The sequence below is a fragment of the Scyliorhinus torazame genome, chromosome 2, assembly GCF_047496885.1.
Source record: "Scyliorhinus torazame isolate Kashiwa2021f chromosome 2, sScyTor2.1, whole genome shotgun sequence".
NCBI lineage: Eukaryota > Metazoa > Chordata > Chondrichthyes > Carcharhiniformes > Scyliorhinidae > Scyliorhinus > Scyliorhinus torazame.
In genome coordinates, this window is record NC_092708.1 from 278,684,844 (window position 1) to 278,710,734 (window position 25,891).

At 43.7% G+C, this 25,891-nt stretch overlaps 1 protein-coding gene across 2 annotated transcripts in view; it reads left to right on the forward strand.

Annotated features, from left to right (window-relative positions):
• Positions 1-25,891, forward strand: part of LOC140398981 (G2/M phase-specific E3 ubiquitin-protein ligase-like) — a 449,971-nt gene that overhangs the window by 291,188 nt on the left and 132,892 nt on the right. For both annotated transcript variants that reach the window (XM_072488016.1, XM_072488009.1), the window contains 2 exons: positions 3,311-3,446; positions 21,310-21,626. In XM_072488016.1, the coding sequence (XP_072344117.1) occupies positions 3,311-3,446; positions 21,310-21,626 (453 nt within the window). The remainder of the gene's footprint in view (positions 1-3,310; positions 3,447-21,309; positions 21,627-25,891) is intronic.

Sequence of the window (25,891 nt, forward strand, 5' to 3'; positions counted from 1 at the left end):
TCCTGCCATTTTTTATGGAGCGCCTCGTGCGCCTCCACCTTCACCACTAGGCCTAGCATCTCATCTTCGTTCTCCGAGACCTTTTGCCGGACCTCCCGGATCGCCGCCCCTTGGGCCGTCTGGGTCTCCAGCAGCTTATCGATTGACGCCTTCATCGGCTCCAGCAAATCAGCTTTCAGCTCCCATAAGCAGCGCTGAAGAAACTCCTGCTGCTCCTGCGCCCACTGCATCCACGCTGCCTGGTCTCTACCCGCCGCCATCTTGGTCTTCCTCCCTCGCACCTTCTTTTGCTTCACTACCACTTTTTTGATCACCCCACTCCTGGTCCAAGCCGTACACTATTGGGGGAATGTTGCTATCTCCTTCCCACGCCCTGAAACGTCGAGCAAGTGCCGTTACGGGCTCTAAAAAGAGCCCAAAAGACCATTTCTAGCGGGAGCTGCAGAACGTGCGACTTAGCTCTGCATAGCCGCAACCGGAAGCCAATTCAGAGAGTAGTTAACAGTCTGCTACATTGGTGTGGGACATAAACCAAACTCAGCAAAGATGATAGGGTTCCTTCCCTAAAGAAAATTATTGAACCATAGAATCCCTACAGTGCAGAAAGAGGCTATTCAGCCCATAGAGTCTACACCGACCCTTCAAAGAGTACTCTACCCAGGTCCACTCCCCCACCACCCCATCCTATCCTCATAACCTAACCTGCACATCCCTGGACACTAGGGGGAAAATTTAGCATGGCCTGCAATCCAGCTAACCACATCTTTGGACTGTGGGAGGAAACCCATACAGACACAAGGAGACTGTGCAAACTCCACACAGATAGTCACCCAAGGCCGGAATCAAACCTGGGTCTCTGCTGCTGAGGCAGCAGTACTTGCCACCCATTTGAGGTTACACCAATCTGACTACTTCATTGGCACTTTTTACAGATACCATCTTTTTAGTTCCAAATTGTTAAAATCTCAGTTTAAAATCTTAAACTGCTATGACAACAAGACTCACTCACTGGATTATTGTCCAAACCTTATTTGATTGTTAGTTAAGTAACATAACCACTACATTACAACACTCCCATCCCCAACTGTGATTGCAGTCACATTGTAACTGTTCAGTCAATTTCTACCTTGTAGATAGCCTCCAAATGCCAAAATTGTGTTGGCACTGGCATGATAGCGAATAGTTCGTTAGTTTGCTGTCATAGAACGATACAGCGCAGTACAGGCCCTTCGGCCCACGATGTTGCACCGACATGGGAAGTCAAAAAACAAAAGCCCTCTAACCTACACTATGCCATTATCATCCATATGCTTATCCAATAAACTTTTAAATGCCCTCAATGTTGGCGAGTTCACTACTATTGCAGGTAGGGCATTCCACGGCCTCACCACCCTTTGCGTAAAGAACCTACCTCTGACCTCTGTCCTATATCTATTACCCCTCAGTTTAAGGCTATGTCCCCTCGTGCTAGCCATTTCCATCCGCGGGAGAAGGCTCTCACTGTCCACCCTATTTAACCCTCTGATCATTTTGTATGCCTCTATTAAGTCTCCTCTTAACCTTCTTCTCTCGAACGTAAACAACCTCGAGTCCATCAGCCTTTCCTCATAAGATTTTCCCTCCATACCAGGCAACATCCTGGTAAATCTCCTCTGCACCCGTTCCAAAGCTTCCATCATAACATGGAAACACTATTTAACCCTCATATTTTGATTGTTTATTCTATGCATAACATTTTGATATTCAGCATCATTAAAATATAACCACATCAACCTCATTATTGTGGTTACTACTTTTTATCATTTGTAATAAATTTGAAAGTGTTTGCTTTTTATAGATACAATTGTTTTTATTTGCTGTCATGTAGTGAGTGATTAATTATGATCCAGGACAATAATTAGAGCACTGTTTACATGTATATATGTTGCTTTACATGTATCTATGTTTGTTTACATGTGTATATGTTTACATGTACATATGTACTGATATATATTTACATCACAATGGTTTGTAACTTGGAGAGAAACTTCAGTGATGTTTTCATGACAAGCCTTCACATTGCTCTCCTTGTTTTTCTGGTGAGTAGAGGTCATAGGATGAGTAGGTACTATTGAAATAAGCTTTAAATTGTTGCATCCAATAGACAATACGCGCTTCAGCTACAGTACATCTTTTGGAAGGAGTACAATTTCTGCCGTGTTGCTCTTTTTAGGCACAATTCCTTGAAATCGGCATAAATCACATACAAAATTGCAGAAGTTTAAGTGGGAATTACATTCAATGTAGCTAGCTTTCATGCTCATTTCAAAATACATTGCACCAGAATCTCTCAAAACCTTTAATCACCATTGTGAATTTATGCTAATTGAACTCATTTGTAGGCCTTCAAGGAGACACTTAAAATCGTTTTGGGTGCTAAAACATTAATAGGCATATTTTAAAAGCTTCTGCATGTAATATTTTGATTAAAACTACTGTACCCCTACATAATAGTGAGTGATTCTGTATATTTTTAAAAAATCAATTTGAGCAATTTAAAATTGAGGTAGTCAGCAAGTGGATTGACACTTTTAAAAATGCTTATTTTTTTATGATGTCTATTTTTAGCTGTACTTGTTAAACTACAATATATATTGTGTTTATATAATGTTTATTTCTTTAAAAATAACAATATTATTCTGAGATGGTGCCTAATTGTGGCGGTTCGTGGTTGGGTTTATGTTCAGCAACATGAAAATGAATTTGATAGGAAACTTGAAAATAGAAGTGTGACTACAACGGCCATCACGCCCAACGTTTAACCCTTGAGTCAAGTAAAAAGGAACATGTTCAAGTAGATTGCTTTTTTTCTTGGATGGTACTGAGATTCTGGAGTGGTGTTGCAGCTGCCTCCTTCCAGATAAATACGCTGGAATTTAACATTGTTCTGGCTGCATACATTTTGAATGCACTCCACAGAAAATATTAATATGCAAATGAGAGTAGAGAATGTTAATTTGAAGCACTGATGACTCACAGTTCCAAAGCACAAGCAAGAATATTTTTGTGGTCAAGGCATTCAAAATGGATGAAGACCTGGAGCCCTGGAATGTAAAGCAATGAATGGCAGGCAGGTAAAGGTTATGTGCAAAAGTAAAACTGAGGAAATGTGATCCTACATAAAAGCGTGAAATAGAAGAGACAATTGCGAGCATAGTGAAAAGAAAATCAAATGAAAATGCTGAGATTGTGACTATTCCGTTATTAATGTCATGTTCTTTCAAATTAGCCAGACTTCACTTTATAAGATTGTTTTCCATTTTTTCCACAGAAAAGTTAAGAAAAAGAAGGCTTGAAGAAGATATAAAATCACCAAAAAGGAAATTTTCAGATAATCAGGAGTTGCTGCATTCTCCTTCTAAATGCCCTAGGTTATCAAGTGAAACTCGGAAAGAATGCAGAAAGTGGTTAGTGTGAAGTTGGACTCCACCTCTAGTCCCAATTATAGACTACTCTAGATCAGGAGCACTCTCTCAACATTCAAACGGTTGAATTCAAGGTAGCAGCTTCACACTGGGGACGGGGATGGGGAGGATGGGAAGGGAGTGGTGCGAAAGGGGAGGGGTTCGACGTGGGGCAGATGGGGAATGTGGGGTGGACGGGCAGATGGGAAGGGGGAGGTGAGGGGAGTTCGGATTAGAGGGAAAGGGATTTTGGAAGGGGAGCGGAGAAGGTGGGATCAGAACGAAGGGGAGAGGGGTTCATGGGTTTGCGGGGTGTCTCGTAGGCTAGGTCTGGATGTTTAAATGGTTACTATGGAGTTAGAAGTGATTTTTTTTTTCCTTCTAACTCTTTTTAAGAGTAACTATCAGGGTAAAATTGGCAGAACCATCCAAAGTTAGTGATTTAAATCGCTTGTGTTGGATGGTTCCCAGCTCAGTGCAATTGTCCAGAAGAAGTTGACATTTATGTGGGAACTTCCAAGAAGGAATCCCCAGTGTGATCATTGGGGTACCCTCTAAATGTGACGTTGGGACTGAGTAAGTTATGGACTATTGTCTTAGTTCTAATATAAAATCCAATATAACTTTAAAAATGCAAAGCCGCAGCCAATATTAATATAAGAATACCCATCAATATTCACTTAAATCCCGAGTGAATCAGATTTTGGGGCAGTTGGACAGAAAAGCTGTCTGCTTTGTGATATCCAACTCCTCGACAATTGGGGAAATATTGAAGGAGTTCTCCCAGGTCTCCCTTCTACAATGTCTCTTGTGTTCTGAGAGGAAACTGGAACAGCTCTATCTCTTAAATCAGAATACATAATTCTTTAGCAGCAATGGATGTTACCTCTTTGATTAACTCTTCCCCTTCGATATGTCCTTATTTATTTATCTATTATTTATTTGTTAAAATAGTTTTATTATTCACAATATGAGCCACTACATGCCCACCATATTCTAAAATATGCCCTTCTATCGTTCCTGTTTACTTCCAGTTGGTTTTATTTCTGTTGAAGTGATTTTAAACTTTTCTAGAAGAATAGTTTTTTAAACTTGTTTCTCTAATTTGTTGAGGTAGGATTTAAGAACGATTACAGAATAAATAAGGTGAAACAATAGCATCATAAAGATTTAAGTTCCTTATGACAGTGGCTTTAAAGCTTTTTCTTATATTTGCTTAGTGTGAAGAGAACTTGAAAGGCCCTGGTGCTATTTCATGCTTGGTACAGATGAGATTTGTTTAACACCTGTTGAAACCAAAGCTGTCAGCAAGTATTGCCTACTTTTAAGTTTAAGGATTCTGGGTAAAAATTGCGATATTTTGTCCATTTCTCAATTCTAAGATATAATATCCTACATACATATGAATTCTCCCTCTTTATTTATAAATATCCTTCACAAGTATTGCAAAACTGTATTCATGGGGATGTTTTAGAATGTTGAGACAATAATTAGTACTATGATGGGTTATAAAAACGATCTATTTAGACAGACTGTTTTCTAATTTGTAAAATCTGAAACTCAAATGTGTTTGACCACTTCCATTTATCCGTCACGATCAGCATTCCCTGCCCTTCTAACCCAATTTACTTGCCTCTGTCGATGGTCGGGTTCCAATTCCGTGGTTCATGACTACATTTTGGGGTGCCTTTCAAGCAGGAGGGCTGGTTCAGGTTGTGAGCCCACACCCTGCACTTCTGCCCTGGCCAACTCCATTGTGGAGATGGACATGTCCTTGTCATTTGCAATTTTCATGGATCGGGCCAGCTTTTCATAGAGTTGTGGTTCACAACACCTCGGATGTCTGCATGAGGGAACCTCGGGAAGATAAGTTCAAAAGATACTCCTTATGCCTCTAACGAGTCTGTTGTGTGGCACTGTATCAACTGCCATTGAAAGTCCACAAACACATCAACAGCATTACCTTCATCAAACCTTTCTGTTAGGGCGGCATGGTGGTGCTGTGGTTAGCACTGCTGCCTCACACCGCTGCGCACCAGGGTTCGATCCCGGCCCCGGGTCACTATCCTTGTGGAGTTTGCACATTCTCCCTGTGTCTGCGTGGGTCTCACCCCCATAACCTAAAGATGTGCAGGCTAGGTGGATTGGCCACGCTGAATTGCCCCTTAATTGGGGGGGAACAAAAGAATTGGGTACTCAAAATTTTAAGAAACACATAAATAGAATCAACACTTTCTGTTACCTCTTCTAAAAACAGCAGTAAGTTAGTTAAATAAGATTTTCCCTTTAGAAATCCATACGAGTTCTTTTTAATGAACCCACATTTTCCATGTGACTACTAATTATATCCCGAATAATTATTTTGAGACACTTGACCACCACTGATGTTAAACTGACTGGCCTGTAATTGCTGGGCCTATCCTTTACAACCTTTTTTAAACATTTGTCATTCTCCAGTTGTCCGGCACCGCCCGAGTCTAGAGAAGACTGGAAGCTTATGACTAGCACTCCTGCAATTTTCATACTCACTTGTTTCAATATCCTTAGATGCATCTCATGCACTTCCACCCTCAACACCTTCCCTTCTGATCGCAGATATTTCCTGACCATTCCCAACTGTTACTTCCCTTCCTTGACTATTTGATTCCCTTTATCCTTCCCACCTTCTACCCTTTTCAGGTTTACCAGACAATCTAGGGATGGCGGGACTGTCATATGACGAGAGGGTTGGGATTGTTCTCGCTGGGGTTCAGAAGAATGTGGGGGATCTCATGGAGACTTACAAAATTCTAACAGGACTAGACGGGGTAGATGTAGGGAAGATGTTACCAATGATGGGTGTGTCCAGAACCAGGGGTCACAGCCTGAGGATTCAGGGTAAACCATTTCGGACAGATATAAGGAGACATTTCTTCACACAAAGAGTGGAGATCCTGTGGAATTCATTGCCACAGGAAGTAGTCGATGCTAAAGCTTTGAATATATTCAAGAGGCGGCTAGATATAGCACTTAGGGAGAAGGGAATCAAAGGCTATGGGGAGAAAGCAGGATTAGACTTATTGAGTTGGATGATCAGCCATGATCGCGATGAATGGCGGAGCAGGCTCGAAGGGCCAAAAGACCTCCTCCTGCCCCTATCTTCTATGTATGTATATGCGTGGCTCCCAGTGCCTTGTCAACTTTACCCACCGTCTATTAAACTCTTGCTTATCAATTTTGAACCTTTCCAAGGCCTCATTTATTTCCATGGCTTGAATAACACCTACCTCCTTGGTAAAGACGGATGAAAAGTACTCACGTTTATCCTTTAGATAGTTCAAGTCCTCAGTCAAATGTTCTACTTTCCATAATTGATTTTCAGTTGTTCTCACCAACTCTCTTTTTTTTCATTCACAAACTCATCTTTCATATGTGAAAATTGATTTTCTGTTTCATTTAGATGCTGCCTTCAACTGTTTGCTATCTGCAATAAGTGTTTCATTTCTGTTCACAGTAGTTGTCAAAAGTTTGTTAAGATCAACATGATCAACTGCCTGTTGCAATACGGTTGTCATCTCATTACTGTCTCCACAATCCTAGTCATTATCCAGAATGAAATCTATCCCTCCAATAATTAATTTAGAAATAATTCCCACAGTAACAATCCCATTTATAAAATTACTTCTTGAATTAATTCTAAGTTCACACAAGAAATAGGTTAGTTCCTTCTATTCATATCCCTTATTAATATTTTTTCCTTGGTAAAATCTATCCGGAACACGCATTGTATCATCAGCCGCCATCAGTGATTGATCTGTTCCGGTATCTCTCAATTTTAATTTGTTCGACGAATAAGAGAATACTTTGAAACAAAGCAATCAGAACCTCCAAAGGCCTGACTTCCTTCACCAGTACTCAAATAATTCTCTGAACTATCTTGAGATCTATCCCTCTTTCTCACAGATTCTGAGGGAGCACATTTCGCCTGTATCACTGCTACAGTTTTATAGCCATTTCCTTTCCTTGCGCTATCTTTCCTACTACTGCAACCTTTTAGTTTCCAATAACCTGCCCACATATGTCCCACGTTATTACAATAGGAAACAATTCGGTCTCCGAATGTCACTTTCACCCTCAGCACCTTCCCTTCTGATCGCAAATATTTCCTGACAATTCCCATCACTTCCTTGACTACTTGATTTCCTTTATCCTTCCCACCTTATATCCTTTTCAGGTTTAAAAAGATGACGGAAAAAAAGTTCATAATCGGCTAGCTCTGCTGTCTGTTTTGCTGTTTAAACTTTTTCTTCCTCATCATGAGTTCTAATAACCAAAGGAAGTGAATCTTTAAATTCTTCTGAAATAATTACCTGTGGGATTTTTATGTTCCCTCTACCCTTCAATGCCTGTACTCAACAGTCAAAATAATTTTCCTTACCCTCGCTAATTCAGTATAGGTTTGGCCAGGCTGTTTCAGGCATTTTGACATTTCTGCCATTATGCCTCAAGAACTAATTCATATGCACTAAGGATAGCTTTCTTTACTGCATCATAATCTACAGATACCTCTTCCGACTAAGACACATTCACCTAACTCGCTCTACCTGTCAGTCTGCTTTGTAAATGTAATGTCCAAATTTATTTTGGCCATATTATCTGATTAGCTACCTTTTCAAAAGAATTAGAAAATTGCTTCCACCTCCTTTTCTTCAAACTTTGGAAGAACTCAAAAGTAAAGTCGTTTAAGGTGAAATTCTCGTTCTGCCGTTTCGATTTCCAAGTCTAGTTTTCTCATTTCACTTTCCTTTTGAAAAGCTCTGCGCTGGATTCTCCATTCTGGAGATTAAGTCCCCACGCCAGTGTGAAAACGGGCACCGATTCCATGTTCGGGAGGACGGGGGGTGGGGGGGAGGGGTGCTAGCAGCCAGGTAGCGTAGAGCACCCGGCTCTAGCTGCCGATACGGCCTGGAGAATTGCCGGGTCCGTGGCCGCGTAAGGGCACGGCGACAGCCTGCAGCGGGCGCACCGTGCTTCATGGCGGATGCCGCTCGCGGACCCGGCCTGCAAAAATAGTGCCCCCTTTCGACTGGCTCGCAAGCCCCGGACCGCCCCACCACAGTGTCCCCAGCCCCGAATATGCGTCTCTTTCCCCCCCCCCCCCCCCCCCCCCCCCCGGCTCGCAGAACGACCCTCCCCCGACTGTGGCGGCGCTGGACTGAGTCTGCAGCCGCCACACTGAGTTCCCAACGGGTGAGACCACACGCGACCCACTCCGTCGGGAACTCGGCCAGTCGGGGACGGAGCATCGCGGGGCAGGCCTCAGCCAACGTAAGGAGGGCGTGGATAAGGCTCGCGGCATACTCGCCGAGTATGCCACGTTTCAGGTGGCGGAGTATCACAAAACGGCGCCGCTCCTGATTCCGGCGTCATCAGGAATTCACCGCCCCGCCGTCGAACACGATTTCAGAGTCGGAGATCGGAAAATCCAGCCCCCTATCTTTCCCTTTTTTCATGTGTATTTCAGGTTTCTTAATTTCTATTCTAATTGAATTTTCGCCAACTCAATTTCTGCCTCACTACTTGGAAAACTTGAGACAATCATTCAAATGCTTTGCTGCACTATCACTAATCACAGTTTTGCTAATCCCTGTAGGTAATCTCAACTCCAGTTTATCTGCCAATTCATTTAATTGGCTCTTGGTTACGTTCTGTAAACCAGTCAAAGTTACATCTTTAAGAAAATCTTAGCAATTTTCAACTTCACTTTGGATTCTAACCCGTACAAAATGAATATTCCTCATAGAAGCTCCAATTACTATGTCCAGTACCTCCACTTACTAATTTACTCATTTCCAATACCTCCACTTACTCATTTCTTAAGGTTCACAGGTCCCACCTTTTAGAAAGAAATCCCAAATCAAGTTTTACTATTTAGCATCCAGTAACCTACTACCCACATTTAAAAGTATCTCAACAAATTACTAATTAGAATCCAATAATTCTTTCTCCATGTTTTGAAATCCAGCACGAACCCCCACTTGTGTTGTGATCCCAATTGATGTTACTACTATACGGGAAGATCGAGAATAGAATCCTGGCTTAAAAGACCGTAACTTTTACTTTTTTTTAAAGAAAACATGGAAGAACAAAGTCTAGGGCTACCAATTAGCTTCAATAACAAAAAAATTATAACATAATCTTTATTAGTGTCACAGTAACACTGCAGTGATGTTACTGTGAAAATCCCCTAGTCGCCACATTATGGCGCCTGTTCGGGTATACTGAGGGAGAATTCAGAATATCCAATTCACCTAACAAGCACATCTTTCGTTACTTGTGGGAGGAAACCGAAGCACCCGGAGGAAACCCATGCAGGCATTGGGATAACGTGCAGATTCCACATAGAAAGTAACCCAAGCTGGGAATCTAATCCAAGCCCCTGGCAACAGTGCTAACCACTCTGTTACCGTGCCGCCAATAGGAACAGTTTGAGTATAAAACAATGCTCCTTCACAAATTTTCAGATTTTAAGGATGACGCAAGTTACATTGAAACATCTAGCTTATGCTACAATGTTCTTGAAAACACACAGTTCCTTTCAACCAACAGTCTAACTGTGGTCAAATGCACTGCACTTTGAAATGATATGACTGGCACCACCCAAGTAAACTTCTGTGGATTTCCGCTCAAATCCAGGGACAGCATGGTGACGTTGAGGATCCGGGTTCGATCCCGGCCCTGAGTCACTGTTCGTGTGGAGTTTGCACCTTGTCCCCGTGCCTGTGTGGGTCTCACCCCACAACCCAAAGATGTGCAGGGTATGTAGATTGGCCATGCTAAATTGCCCCTTAATTGGAAAAAAAAGAATTGGGTACTCTAAATTAATATTTTAAAAAATTCTGCTCCAATCCCTCCAAATCAAAAAACTCCACTCTCAAAAAAGCATGCTTTAAAATCTTCTTTCAAGCAATGCTTTCCCTCAGCTGTTTTCATTGAGGATCCACCGCCAGGTTTTCCAACCTTCCTTTCAATATTCCTTTGTCTTGAATGCTTGAAAGCTATTATGCAAACTCTGAGATCCACCTACTAATTGCTTCACAATTGTTTCAGCAGTCACTTCACAGGCTGTAGAAAAACATCTCACAACTTAGAATCACTTCAGATATCTTTGAATTCTGCCTGTGACTTCAATGAAATTAGCCTTTTCCAGTTTCTTCTGTTACTTTAACTCCAGGCTTACTGGAAACTTCTAGTTTTCTTAACTAGCTGTTCTTTAGATTTCTGGCGCTTGATTCCTTCTTGTCCCTACTCCACTGTATGACTTTTTATCTAGCCAAGTTGAGAGAGATGTTCCCTTCTCCTCGGGCTTCCAGTTAAAGCTCAATTCAAAAAAAGTATTTTTCCTGGCTGCTAAGTAATAGCTCATTCTTTTTCCAATGTCTTATTTACTTCACACATCGTAAAGTCTCTCAAAACAATGCAACCGCAGTTTAAAATGAAACCAAAAATCCCCATATGTGCAAACACCTTTGTTCAACATGAATTACACAGAAACATTAAATTAGCTCATCTATACCTTATTTCTATTATCCGATAATACAGGCATCACTTAAAACTACCTCTGCTTCTTGATGCTCTCATTATCTGAAACCTTATGAAACAATGATCACTGTCTCTTAAACGTTCCCCACACTGACAGTTAATCTATTTGTGTTGCACTTATTATGGACCATGGTTTAGAGAACACCAAAGTATATTATGGAGTTCACCTGACCCACAACTTTTAATAGATTTTGGTTATGGGGAGCACAAGGGCCCACTTTACAGGTGTGATGCAACCGAGAACTAAAAGCATTTTTAAACAAAAACAATATTTATTCTATGAATCCAGTTAACATTTTATAAACACACAGTAAACATCTTATCAACTATCAACCCTGATTACCCCCCCAAAAGATATAGTACTCTGTAGATAACACGTAATAACTTTCCTAACAACATCCATAAGTCAAAAACCACTTTTTAACAAAGACAAGGGCCGGGATTCTCCAATCCCGCGGCCTAGTTCCGATGCCAGTGTGAAAAGCGGCGCCAACCACTCCAGCGTCAACAGTCCTCAATAATGAGGAATGCTCCACTTCCTCGGGGGCAAGGTCGGCACCAGAGTGGCCCCCACAGCTCCAGCTGATGCGGAACGGCCGGCGTGATTCCGCGCATGTGCATGGGTTCTCGACTCCGCACTGGCTTCCGGGCAATATGGCGGAGCCCTACAGGGGCCCGACACGGAGGAACATAGGCCCCCACGGAACCAGCCTGCCCGCCGATCGGTAGGCCCCGATCGCGGGCCAGGCCACTGTGGAGGCCCCCCCCCACCCGTGGCTGGATCCCCCTGCCCCTCTCCAGGACGGCCCCTGCATACACACCTTCCAGGTTCCGCCATGTGGGAGCTGAGTAACCCACCCCAGCGGGAATTGGCCAAACTCAGCGGCCACTCGGCCCGTCGGGGCCCGGAGAATCGTCAGGGGGGGCCACTTTCAACAGCCCCCGACTGGCATGGCGCCAATCCTGCGGGCGCCCGAGAATCTGGGCTGGAGAATTGGTAAGCCGGCAGCGGGGCGCGATTCTCGCGTCCCCCCAGGAATTCTCCGAACCGGCAGGGGGTCGGAGAATCCCGGCCCATGGGTTTGCATTCCTTGCAGAAACTGGTATTACTTTGAAATCATCAAGTGATCTGGAGACATTCTTTCGATTGAAGAGAGAGAGATCAATACACACATCTGCTTGGTTTGAATGCAGCACTCCAACTGAAAGCGAAACTAAGACACACTGCAGCTCCCAGCTCAAAACGTAAGTAAAAAGCAGAGCAGAGCCCAGCTCCACCCACACAATGACATCACTGCAGCCATGTGATAAAGCACACTTTTCTTAAAGGGACATTCACATGACATACTCGACACATGCTGGTGCAGAAAACTTTCCTAAATAAAATCTAGAAACCTTTGCCCTCTCCGCCCTTTACAATGCAACTGTTCCAGTGTACCATTAGGTAATTAAAGTCACCCATTATAACTACACTATTATGCTTGCATCTCTCTAATTCCCTGCAGATTTGTTCTTCCACATCTTTCTCACTAGTTGGACGCCTATAGATTATGTCGAGCAATGTAATTGCACTCTTTTCATTACTTAGCTCAACCCAAATTGATTATGTTCTTGACTTTCTGGGACATCCTCTTTCTCCAGCAATAAAATGTTGTCCTTAACTAATACCACACACCTTCACCTTTCATTCCTTTAATATGTTTTCTGAGCATCTTGTACCCAGGAATATTTAGCACCCAAGTCTGACCTTCCTTCCTTGAAGCCACTGTTATCGCCACCTTAAGTTCCTTCCTACTTGCTTTATGTCCTTCAAGGGCTTCATCTGTCCTAAGCCTTGTAGACCTTATGAATGCTTCCTTTTTCTTTTTGACAATATTCATAATATCCCTCGTTATCCAGGGTTCCCTATACTTGTCACCCCTATCTTTCATCCTCACAGGTACATGCCGGTCCTGAATTCTAATCAACTGACATTTGAAAGCCTCCCACATGTTGATTTTCCCTCAAACAGCCTCGCCCAGTCAACACTCTCCAGATCCTGCCTAATGCTGTTGTAATTAGCCTTCCCCCAGTCTAGCACCTTCTTTTCATAAGCAACTTAAAACTTACAGAATTATGATCACTGTTCCCGAAATGATCTCCTACTGAATCTTCGATCACCTGGCCGGGCTCATTCCAACACCAAGTCTAGTTTGGCCTCTTCCCAAATTGGGCTATTTACATATTGTTTCAAGAAACGCTCCTGGACGTTCCTTACAAATTCTGCTCCATCCATGCCTCTAGCAGTAAGTGTGTCTCAGTCAATATAGGGAAAGTTAAAATCACCCACCACAAAAACCCTATTGTTTATGCACCTTCCCAAGATCTGTCTGCATATCTGCTCCTCATCTCCCACTAGCTGTTAGGAGGTCTGTAGTAAACCCCCAACATTGTGACAGCACCCTTCCTATTCCTGAGCTCTACCCAGATTGCCTCACTCCCTGAACCTTCCAAGGTGTCCTCCCTCAGCACAGCTGTGATATTCTCCATAACCAATAATGCAGCTCCCCACCCCTTTTGTACCCCCCTCTATCCTGCCTGAAGTATCTAAATCCTGGATTGTTTAGTTGCCAATTCTGTCCCTCTTTCAACCAAGTTTCTGTAAGAGCAACAACATTACATAATTCCACGTACTAATTCAAGCTCTAAGTTCATCTGTCTTACCTGAAATACTCCTGGCATTTAAACTAATGCACTTCAGCCCATCAGCCCAGCTGTGTTGACCAACCACTCCCTGCCTATTCTTCCTCTTAATCGTACTGGCCTCGTCTGTAGCTCTTGCTCAGTTATTTCTCCCGCTGACCTACTGCTCTGGTTCCCACCCCCCTGCCATACTAGGCAGTTCAATCTGTTTCTCTGCCTTCCACTTTTCTCCTTTCGAGCTTTTGTTTCTGTCCCCTCTTTACTACCCTCTGACTTCCTGCATTGGTTCCTATCTCCCTGCCACATTAGTTTAAACCGTCCCCATCAGCGCTAACAAATAACCCCCCAGGACATTGGTTCCAGCCCTGCCCAGGTGTCGACCATCCAATTTATAATGGTCCCACCTCTCCCAGAACCCGGCTCCAATATCCCAAAAATCTGAATATCTCCCTCCTGCACCATCTCTCAAGCCACACATTCATCCTGTCTATCCTGTCATTCCTTCTCTAACTCGCACGTGGCACTGGTAGCAATGCTGAGATAACTACCTTTGAGGTCCTACTTTTTAGTTTATCTCCTAACTCCCTAAATTCAGCATGTAGGACCTCATCCTATTTTTTATCTATATCGTGGGTGCCTATATGCAGCACAACAGCTGGCTATTCACCTTCCCCTTTAGAATGTCCTGCAGCCACTCCGACATCCAGGACCCTTGCACCCGGGAGGCAACATGCCTTCCTGGAGTCTTGTTTGTGTCCGCAGAAACGCCTGTCTACTTCTCTTACAATCAAATCACCTATAGTTCTACCACTCTTTTCCTGCCCTCCTACGCAGCAGAGCCAGCCACAGTGCCATGAACCTAGCTGCCTTCCACTGGTGATCCATCTTCCTCAACAGTATGCAAAACAGTATACATATTTTGGAGGTAGATGACCGCAGGGGATCCCTGCACTGCCTTCCTACTCTTCCTCTGTCTAGTGATCACCAATTTCCTGTCTCCCTCATTCTTTATGTGTAGTGTGACCAACTTGCCAAACAGTGCTATCCACGACTTCCTCAGCATCGTGGATGCTCCAAAGTGAGTCCATCCGCAGCTCCAGAACCGTCAAGCTGTCTAATAGGTGCTGCAGCTGGACACGCTTCTTGCACATGAAGGAGCAAGGGACAGTGGACGTGTCCCTGAGCTCCCACATCGCACACGAGGAGCATGACATGGGTCTGGGATCTCCTGCCATTTCTAAAGCCTTAAGTTAACTTATACAACAACTACAATGCTGAGAGAAAAATGAAAGGAAAAGCTACTTAACAGTCACCAGCCAACCACTTACCTGCTCGTTGAGGAGACTGAGTCTGGCTTGCTCCCCTCCAGTAAGTGTGAGCAGAAAAAAAAAGCACAAAACAAAACTCTTGCCTTACAAAATGTACCTCAGAATCTACTGAGCCTAGGAATGAAAGGGTTTAGGACACGAGTCACCTGATTTATAGAGAACCACTTACCTTCTCAAATTGCACTCCGGATTCCTCCTGTTCAGCTCTGCTCCCGATATGAAGGACTTACCTGCTAGTCACCAATCAGCTCTCCCTTGTAGTCACCTGCTGCAAGACAAGGCCACTCACTGGAAATTTGTGTAACAAATCGAGGGTTAAAAGGCACCTCCCCCATCCATCGAATTCCCATCTAGCTTGAAATTCCCAGCTCCCAAACTCACTCTTCGATGTATCTCACTTTGGATGTGTCCGCTGGCTCACTGGGAGTGATTTTAAATCACTCTTTTAAGTAGTAACCCAAAACACTCAATCTGATTGTTAACCACCCAGCCAATCTTTGTGTCATCCACAAACTCACTGATCCTACCCCACATATATATCGTTTATATAAATGATAAACAATAGGTGACCCAACGCAGATCCCTTTGGTGCGCCACTGGACACTGGCTTCTAGTCACCAAATCAGCTGTCTGTTATCATCCTCTGTCTCCTACAGCTAAGCCAATTTTAAATTCACCTTATCAAGTTACCCTGTATCACATGTGCATTTGTCTTCTTTATAAGTCTCCCATGTGGGACCTTGTTAAAGGCTTTGCTGAAATCCATGTAAACTACATTAACTGCACTCCCCTCATCTACACACCTAGTCACATGCTCAAAAAATGTAATCACATTTTTTAGGCATAGCTTCCCTCTAACAAAGCCACACTGACTATCCCTGATCAAACCTCGCCTCTCCAAGTGGAGTTAGATTCTCTCCTTCAGAATTTTCTCCAATAGTTTCCCTACCACTGACGTGAGACTCACTGGTCTGTAATTTCCTGGCTTATCTCGACAACCTTTCTTAAATGGTGGGACCACATTATCTGTTGTCCTCTGGCACCTCTCCTCTCCCTTTCTCCACCCCCCCCCCCCCCCGCCCGGTGCCAGAGAGGAATTAATAATTTGGATCAGAGCCCCTGCAATCTCCTCCCTCGCCTCCCATAGCATCCTGGGACACAATTCACCTGGAACTGGAGATTTGTCCACTTTTAAGCTTGCCAACACCTCCAATACCTTGTCACTCCCTGTGACAATTTGCTCAAGAACCTCACATTCTCTCTCCCCAAGTTCTATATCTACCTCCTCATTCTCTTGGGTGAAGATGTGGTCTCACCAAAATTTTGTACAGATGTAATAAGATTTCTTTATTCCTGTACTCCAATCCCCTTGCAATAACTGTCAGCATGTCATTTACCTTCCTAATTTATTGCTGTCCCTGCATCCTAACTCTCTGCATTCCATGTATGCGCACACCCAAGCATCTTTGAACATCAGCACTTTCAAGTTTTGCACCTTTAAAAAATATTTTGCTTTACTATTGTTAGGACCAAGGTGAACAACTTCACATTTCCCTATATTATACTCCATCTGCCATCTTGTTGCCCACTTACTTAATCTGCCCATACCTCTTGGCAACCTCTGTGTCCTCCCCAAGGCTTACCTTACCACCGATCTTGATATCATCATCCAACATTGATGCATTGCTCTATGTCTTGCCATCTAAGTTATCAATAAAGTTTGTAAATAGTTGAGAACCTGCAGCACTCCACTATTCACTGCCTGACAACTTGAAAAAGTCCCTTTTTATCAATCTTCTCACTATCCTGTGCTATTTTCTGAAACACCCCCAGTCCTCAGACTTGCTGCTGTCTTTTGTATCGGCCACTTTTAATCTAATCTCTTTATTCCCACTATCAGCACCCTTCTTAGCCTTAATCACCCCAATTTACATTCCTCGTCTTTCTGTCCGCTACATCTTTGTCAATCCCACCTATCGCTAGCCCTCCATCCAGCCCCACGCCCCCACCACCACCACAACAGTATAAACCTAACGCTATTTCAAAATTCTCTCCAGCTTCCAGACTAAAAACGTCAGGCCCCTTTTCTCTCCACAGGTGTTGTTAGACCTGCTGAGATTGTTCAGCATTTTCTGTGTTTGTTTCAGATTCCACCATCCACAGCAATTTGCTTTTATCTTTTAATCTAGTACTGTCCTTTACTTCCATGAGTGAACTACGGATGGGTCTAGCTGAGTTTTTGTATTTCAATGGAATGTATTGTTGAACGTTTTGGATTGTTTCTTTAAATGTTTCCCACTGTTCATTTCCCTCCATGCCTTTTAAACTGTTTACTCAATTAACCATAGCTTTTTCTCCCTCAAACTTACGTCGTTGGCTTTGTTTAAGTTTAAGATTCTCATTCTCAATTGGAGAATGTCACTTTCAAGTTCAACATGGAATTCAGTGGTATTATAAACGGTATCTCCCATTGGGTCCTTTACAATGGCATTATCAATTAATCATTACACAATACTATAAGATAGCTTTCCTAGTATGTCCCACAATGTACTGCTCCACAAAACTCTCACAAAAACATTCTGTAAACTCATCTTCAAGACCACTCTTGCCAATTTGATTGTCCTCGTCTATATGAACATTGAAGTTCCCCACAATTATTACATTTCCTTTATTACCAGCTCCAATACTTTCTTGCCTAATGTACTTCACAACGATATCGAACACACCGTGCAGAAGGAGGCCATTCGAGCCATCGAGTCTGCACCGACCCAATTAAGCCTTCACTTCCACCCTATCCCCATAACCCAATAATCCCTCCTAACCTTTTTTGGACACTAGGCAATTTATCATGGCCAATCCACCTAACGTGCACCAGTGGGAAGAAACCAGAGCACCCAGAGGAAACCCACGCAGACACAGGGAGAATGTGCAGACTCTGCACAGACAGTGACCCAGGTGGGAATCGAACCTGGGTCCCTGGTGCTGTGAAGCCACAGTGCTAGCCACTTGTGCTACCGTGCTGCCCTAAATACTGTTAGGGAGCTTATAAACTAATCCCACTGCTGTTTTCTGACTCTTGCTATCCTTAATTTCCACCCATACTTATTCTACTAATGACATTCTGAGGCCAAATCCGTTCATATTAAGGTCTTCACTATCCATTATCAGTGCTACCCCTCCTCCTATGCCATTCTGTCTGTCAGCTCAAATGGGAGGACTGCACTGACTGTCTCACGTTCCCCTACTCCACGGGCACAGCATATATTTAAATGATTTTTCCAGCCATAGAATCCTCACAGTGCAGAAGGAGACCATTCGATTCTTCGCGTCTGCACTGACCCTCTGAAAGGGCCTACCCCACTCCCCATCCTAATGTCGTAACACCGTAATCCCACGTAACCTGCACATCCCTGGACATTCGGGCCAATTTTGTTTTAATCATGGTCAATCCACCTAACCTAAATATCTTTGGACTGTGGGAGGAAACCAAAGCACCTGGGGGAAATCCACCAGACACGGGGAGAAAGTGCAGACTCTACACAGACAGTCACCCAAGGCCGGAATTGAACCTGGCACTGTGAGACAGCAGTGTTAGCCTCTGTGCCACTTTATGACCGAATATGTGCTTTCGTTAACCTATTCATCTCAGAATGACCACGTAATGGCCATGTTGCTTCAATAAACAACAAATGTACAGTAGCAAAGTGGATAGCACTGTTGCTTCACAGCTCCAGGGTCCCAGGTTCGATTCCCAGCTTGGGTCACTTGGTGTGTAGTCTGCACGTTCTCCCCGTGTCTGTGTTGGTTTCCTCCGGGTGCTCCGGTTTCCTCTCTCAAGTCCCGAAAGATGTGCTGTTAGGTAAATTGGGCATTCTAAATTCTCCCTCCGTGTACCCAAACAGGCGCCGGAATGTGGCGACTAGGGGCTTTTCACAGTAACTTCATTGCAGTGTTAATGTAAGCTTACTTGTGACGCTAATAAAGATTATTGTTATTATTGCCCTAACGCACACTCTCTCTGACACTCACTCTGAATCCAAAATGAGTACACCAAAGTCGCAGAATAGAAGTAAAATGAAATTAAAGTTTTTTTTTTATTTGAATGCACAAAATACCTGCAATAAAACAGATGAACCAATAGCACAAATAGAGGTAAATGATTTAGATCTAATTGCCATTACAGAAACATGGGACAATGGTAACTGAGTTGTACGATTGAAATGGTAGCTGAGTTGTACGATTGGTCTCTCAGCACTGATCTGCAAAACAATGTGACTTCTGCACTACTTTTCAGGCAGACCCGAGGAAAATTTAGTCAGTTGATTTCAGGATGCAATTTCAGAGCAACTTTCATTCATTTTCTGCTGTGCGACTGAGTCTGAAGCTTCAGGAGCTTGTGGTTCTTTAACTAAGTAGTTGTTCTTCTCTCCTCCAAAGCAAAACCAAAATCGGCTCATTGTGTTTCTCTGTTTTTGAAGGCACAAACCACCATGTGACCCTTTTGGAAACAGTCCACTCTGGTCAAGAGGTTTCCAGCTTCTTTAAAACTGATTCATTACATTTTCCTGTAAAATAATGTCTTCTCGAGGAACAGCAAAAATCTTGCAATAGACTATCCCTTTCAGGAAAAGTGTCTTTTTTTTTTAAATTCCCGAATTACCTTAGTGCTTGAAGGTGAACAATTTTCTGTGATTAAAGCATTTATGACACGGTCTTTCCAAAATTTTATGTACTGTAGAATATTTATTTCCCCAATCTTGATCATCTTGTAACCATAGGTGGAATTTTACAGACCCCCGCCAAAGTCAACGGACTTTTGAATAGCTCACCAAAGTTAATTCTGTCCCATGTTTCTGTAATGGCAATTAGATCTAAATCATTTACCTCTATTTGTGCTATTGGTTCATCTGTTTTATTGCAGATATTTTGTGCATTCAAATTTAAAAAACGTTAATTTCATTTTACTTCTATTCTGAGATTTGGTGTACTCATTTTGGATGCAGAGACTGCTGCCATTGTTTCCAAATGTGAACACCTTACACCATAGCCTCAGTAACATAGTCTGGGTCTCCCTTGAATCTTTAACTTGCCAGGCCTGTTATCAAGCAGCCTTCAGAACAGGTCACATGACCTCATCCGTTTTACCTTGTACAGATCCAAAGCACACAAATCTAACCAAGCTCGTCTCACTGTCTGAAGTACAATGCATTCTGATTCTGGAAATACATATGACCAGGTTGAGAAAGTGAAGTCTACAACAAAGTTTTGTGAAAAATTTGCCCTTCTGTAGGGGATATATTAGTGGAAGTATTAGTCATGGGGTTGACTAATACTTCCTAATGATCAGATGGTTGGATAGGGTGGACAGTGAGAGCCTTCTCCCGCGGATGGATATGGCTGGCACGAGGGGACATAACTTTAAACTGAGGGGTAATAGATATAGGACAGAGGTCAGAGGTAGGTTCTTTACGCAGAGTAGTGAGGCCGTGGAATGCCCTACCTGCTACAGTAGTGAACTCGCCAACATTGAGGGCATTTAAAAGTTTATTGGATAAACATATGGATGATAATGGCATAGTGTAGGTTAGATGGCTTTTGTTTCGGTGCAACATCGTGGGCCGAAGGGCCTGTACTGCGCTGTATTGTTCTATGTTCATCGGTTTATTTGTTGGAGAGGGTGTTTAATGTGAAAGGAGGCTTTCCTGGTTGAGAATGATAATAGGTTGCTAAATAGGAATAAACAAAAATTATGGGGAGGAAAAGACCAACTATTCATCAAGACTGAGGTGAGAATTTCCTCCCGCTTTGCCCTCTTGTTTTCCTCCATGGCATGATTTCTGGCTTCATGCCTCTTACGATGGCCTCTCTTCTCTCTTGCTTGCTCCCAATGACCAAGCTGCTGTCTTGCCAGCAGCCAGCCTCCCTGTCAAATTCTGGGAATTATAAGAAAAAAATGATGGATTCCTGCCATTAAATTCAACAAAACATCTCCAACCACACCTCACCAGGTTTTCACTGCCCCCTCCCAATAAATATTGGGATTTGGATGTCTTATTTTTGGTTTCTTTGCTGAAGACCTGACCTCTTGTTTGTTTTATTCGAATGATTGTTGTTGCAATATCTCAGACTTTGGCTTTTCTGTTTTCTAAATTGTTAAATATTCCAACACTTATTGGAAAATTATATGTTTTATGTGAAATAAAACCTGTGATTTTGCACTTTTCCTGTTAACCTCAACTACAAAATATTTACCTTTTTAACTATTTCTTCAACAGCCAGATATTCACAACACGGCCACTTCCAGACATTTTGAAAGACTTAAGGTCACAAATCAAATTGAATGTCATCTCAAGAATCAATGTTGACAGAACAAATGTCTGGGAAGGAGCTCTGAGGGAGATGAGACGCAAAATGTTCCGCCCCACCAGCACACTTTGTGTTACATTTTCAGATGATGCCAGAAAACCTCAAGTTGCTGTTGATCTGGGAAATCCCTGTCGTGAATTTCTTTGTTTGCTCATGCATCATCTTGCAAATTCGGTCTTGTTTGAAGGTTCCGCTACTTCAAAGAACATGACTCTAAATTCTCGAGGTTAGGCATTTTTAACATATATATATTAAAATTTAGAATGATTGTTATTTTCACTTTTTTATTTGCATGTTACTTTAATGTAGTACGAGAAAAGACTGACAATGAATTGCTAAATATTATGTTAGCTTGATCATTGCCAAAATTTTCACAGGCATGCTTTTTAGTAATTTGCATATTGTCCTATACTAAAAATAAATAAATGTTCAGAAGGTATCAGTAATGATGCATTATGTTTCCGAACTAATGGTTAAATTCTCAGGTAAGTAAATAGTTAAAATCAGTAGTATGGTACAATAAATATCTCCATAAGAAAGTCTCGGCAAATAACTTGAACATTTCTTGATCTCAAATGACAACCTCTGGAAAGTGCTTGTACATGAAAAATTGTTTTCTGTTCCATGTCAATTTCTTTTTTCTTCAAAAATTTTTTATTGAAGCATTTGTAATTTTCACAATTTAACAAGTTGACATTTCTAAAACAACCACACGGGTCGACACACAAAATACCCCCTCAAGGAACAACAAACAATAAACCACGTCACCCACTTTTCCCGCCCTGTCCCCAATTATCCGTATACTAAGTTCCCTGTCCTTATTTAAAATTACCATGCCTCCTGTTTTCCTTCCCCCCCCTCCCCCTTTCCCCCCCTTAAAGCTGACGTTCAATTTTTTCAAGAAATTGATGAACGGCTGCCAACTCCGGGCAAATCTCTGTATTAATCCTCAGAGCGAATTTGATTTTCTCCAGACTGAGAGAGCCTACCATATCCCTGACCCACACACCTGACTTCGGGGGCTCCGTGTCCCTCCATCTCAGCAAGATCTGTCTCTGGGCCACCAGGGAGGAGAAGGCCAGGATATCACCCTTTGCACCCGGATCCTCTGACACTCCAGATATTGCCAATTCTGGATTCGGAGTTATCCTACCTTCCAGGACTTCTGACATAACATCCGCAAATCCCTGCCGTAATTCCCTCAGTTTCGGACAAGCCCAAAACATATGAACATGGTTAGCCGGGCTACCCCCACACCGTCCACATCTGCCTGCCACCTCCTCAAAGAACCTACTCATCCGGGCTACCGTTATGTGGGCCCTGTGGACTACCGTGAACTGAATCAAGCTGAGTCTAGCACAGGACGAGGATGCATTTACCCTTTTCAAGGCTTTTTCCCCTCAGTTCAGTTTGCAACTCTCCTAGCTCCTCTTCCCACTTCCTCTTCACCTCTCTGATAGGCGCCCCTTCCCACTCTAACAATTCCCTGTATATCTCCAAAACCTTCCCACCTCCAACCCCTGTTTTTAACAGCACTTTATCCTGTAGTCCCCTCAGGGGGAGGCGAGGAAAGCTTGGGACCTGCCTCCGTACAAAGTCCCGCACTTGAAGGTACCGTTCCTACCCGGCAAATCAAACTCTTCCTCTAACGTGTCCAAGGTCGGAAAGCCCTCCCCAAGCCTCTCAATCCCTGCCCACTGCTATACCTTAAAGCCCCCATCCAACCCCCCCCCGGGACAAACCGGTGATTGTCACAGATCGGTGTCCACACTGACGCCCCCTCCAGTTGCATATGCTGCCTCCATTTGTTGCTCTCTTTTAATGGCTATAAATATGGCGATTAATAAAGTCGCCTTTCTTAATCTTAATTATGAATGTGCTTTCAGAGTCACCAGGTATCTCTTGATACCGCCACAAGGTTCAACCGAATACCGAGCCAGTACACCAGTTAGTTAGTTCAAAGTCAATGCTACTTTATTTACACACAGTACGATTTACTCATGCACAATAACACTACAGGCTAAACTATGTCTATCATGAACACCTATACTTAACTTCGGGTGCCCACTTAGGTCAGAGGAACAAATGCTGTTGTTCGGATCTGAGGCTGTTGGGTTCGAAGAGGTAGCAGGAGTGCAGATAAGGTCGTCCGTCTGGTCGCGAGCATTGAACTTGAACTTACTTGCTTCTGGTGGTGCAGATGGAAGAGTCTCTCCAGTTGAGAGCCGAATCCAAGAGAGGGAACACATGGCAAGCGTTCCTTCTTATACTTGGGGGGGCTTCGCGCGCTTTTAGGCGGGCCTTAAACTTGGTCCCAATTAATTGGGCAGCTTCTTGATCACTGCCATTGACCTGAGCCAATAAAGGGGCGGGTGCCTTGATGGCTGGGCGTGTCGTAAGTGGCCGTTGGCCTTGCTTTGTTTGTGTCTTCTTGCTGGTGTAGTGGCGCCGGAATGTGTGGGACAGTATCGGCTACCTGAGCACTAGTTCTTTGTTTATCGGAGATGGGCCATCAATGTGCAAATCGGCCAAGAGTTTCAGTTCCGTTTGCAGTCTGTTTCCAAATACACGTTCGGGCTCTGTGCCTGCTTGTTTACTTTGCATTGTCCATTTTTCCCCATATGCTCTGCGAGTGTCCATTTTATATGCTGAAAGTGGCCATCCCAGATGGCTACACATTGCCCCCACAGCCTTAGGGCTACCACCACCACCGGACTTGTAGAGTACCGAGCCAGCGAGAACGGCAAGGGCGCCGTCGTTAAAGCCTCCAAACTCATACCATGCTGCCTCCAACCGCTGCCAAATCAACCCCTCATTCACTTCCTGACCATCGATATGTTGGCAGCCCAGTAATAGTTAATAAAGCTCGGGAGAGCTAAGACCCACTTCTCCGCGGGCCCGTTCCAGGAGTACCCTCTTTACTCTCTGGGTTTTACCCGCCCATATAAACCTCGATATCGCCGCATTCATACTTCTGAAAAAGCCTTTGGGACAAAAATCGGGAGACATTGAAAAAGAAAAGCAGTCTCGGAAGGACCGTCATCTTCACCGTCTGAACCCTCACCGCCAGCGTCAGTGGGAGCGTGTCCCATCTACGGAAATCCCTTATCATTTGATCCACTGCTTTGCCCAAATTTAACTTGTGAAGCTCCCCCCAATCCTTGGCCACTTGAATCCCCAGATACCTAAAACTCTTCCCAACCACTTTAAAAGATAGCTCCTTCAGTCTTCTTTCCTTCCCCTGTGCCTCGATCACGAACATCTCGCTCTTTCCCATATTTAACTTATAGCCTGAAAATTGTCCAAATTCTCCTAATACCTCCAGATTCCGGTCATCCCCCACCGGGTCTGTGACATAAAGCAGCAAATCATATGCATAGAGAGAGAGAGAGACCCTGTGCCCATCCCCCTCACCTGGCGGGGTAGCCAGGCATTTGCTGCTCTCAGGGCCATTGCTAAGGGTTCTATGGCCAGGGCAAACAGTAATGGGGAGAGCAGGCATCCCTGCCTTGCCCCCGACATGATGATTGATGCAGGTAGGGCAGTGGATGTTGTCTATATGGACTTCAGTAAGGCCTTTGACAAGGTCCCTCACGGCAGACTGGTACACCAGGTGAAGTCACACGGGATCAGAGGTGAGGTGGCAAGATGGAAAGGTTGAGGGTGCTAGGCTTTTTCTCATTAGAACGGAGAAGGATGAGGGGCGACTTGATAGAGGTTTATAAGATGATCAGGGGAAAAGATAAGAGTAGACAGTCAGAGACTTTATCCCCGGGTGGAACAAACCATTACAAGGGGACATAAATTTAAGGTGAATGGTGGAAGATATAGGGGGGATGTCAGAGGTAGGTTCTTTACCCAGAGAGTACTGGGGGCATGGAATGCACTGTCTGTGGAAGCAGTTGAGTCGGAAACATTAGGGACTTTCAAGCAGCTATTGGATAGGTACATGGATTACGGTAAAATGATATAGTGTAGATTTATTTGTCTTAAGGGCAGCACGGTAGCATTGTGGATAGCAGAATTGTTTCACAGCTCCAGGGTCCCAGGTTCGATTCCGGCTTGGGTCACTGTCTGTGTGGAGTCTGCACATCCTCCTTTGTTTGTGTGGGTTTCCTCCGGGTGCTCCAGTTTCCTCCCACAGTCCAACGATGTGCAGGTTAGGTGGATTGGCCATGATAAATTGCCCTTAGTGTCCAAAATTGCCCTTAGTGTTGGGTGGAGGTGTTGACTATGGGTAGGGTGCTCTTTCCAAGAGCCGGTGCAGACTCAAATGGCCGAATGGCCTCCTGCACTGTAAATTCAATGATAATCTATGATTAATCTAGGACAAAGGTTCGGCACAACATCGTGGGCCGAAGGGCCTGTTCTGTGCTGTATTTTTCTATGTTCTATGGATACAGAACTGGCTACGTCATAAAAGCAGAGAGTAGCAATGCAAGGGTGCTTTTCCGATTGGAGGGCTGTGACTAGTGGTGTTCCGCAGGGATC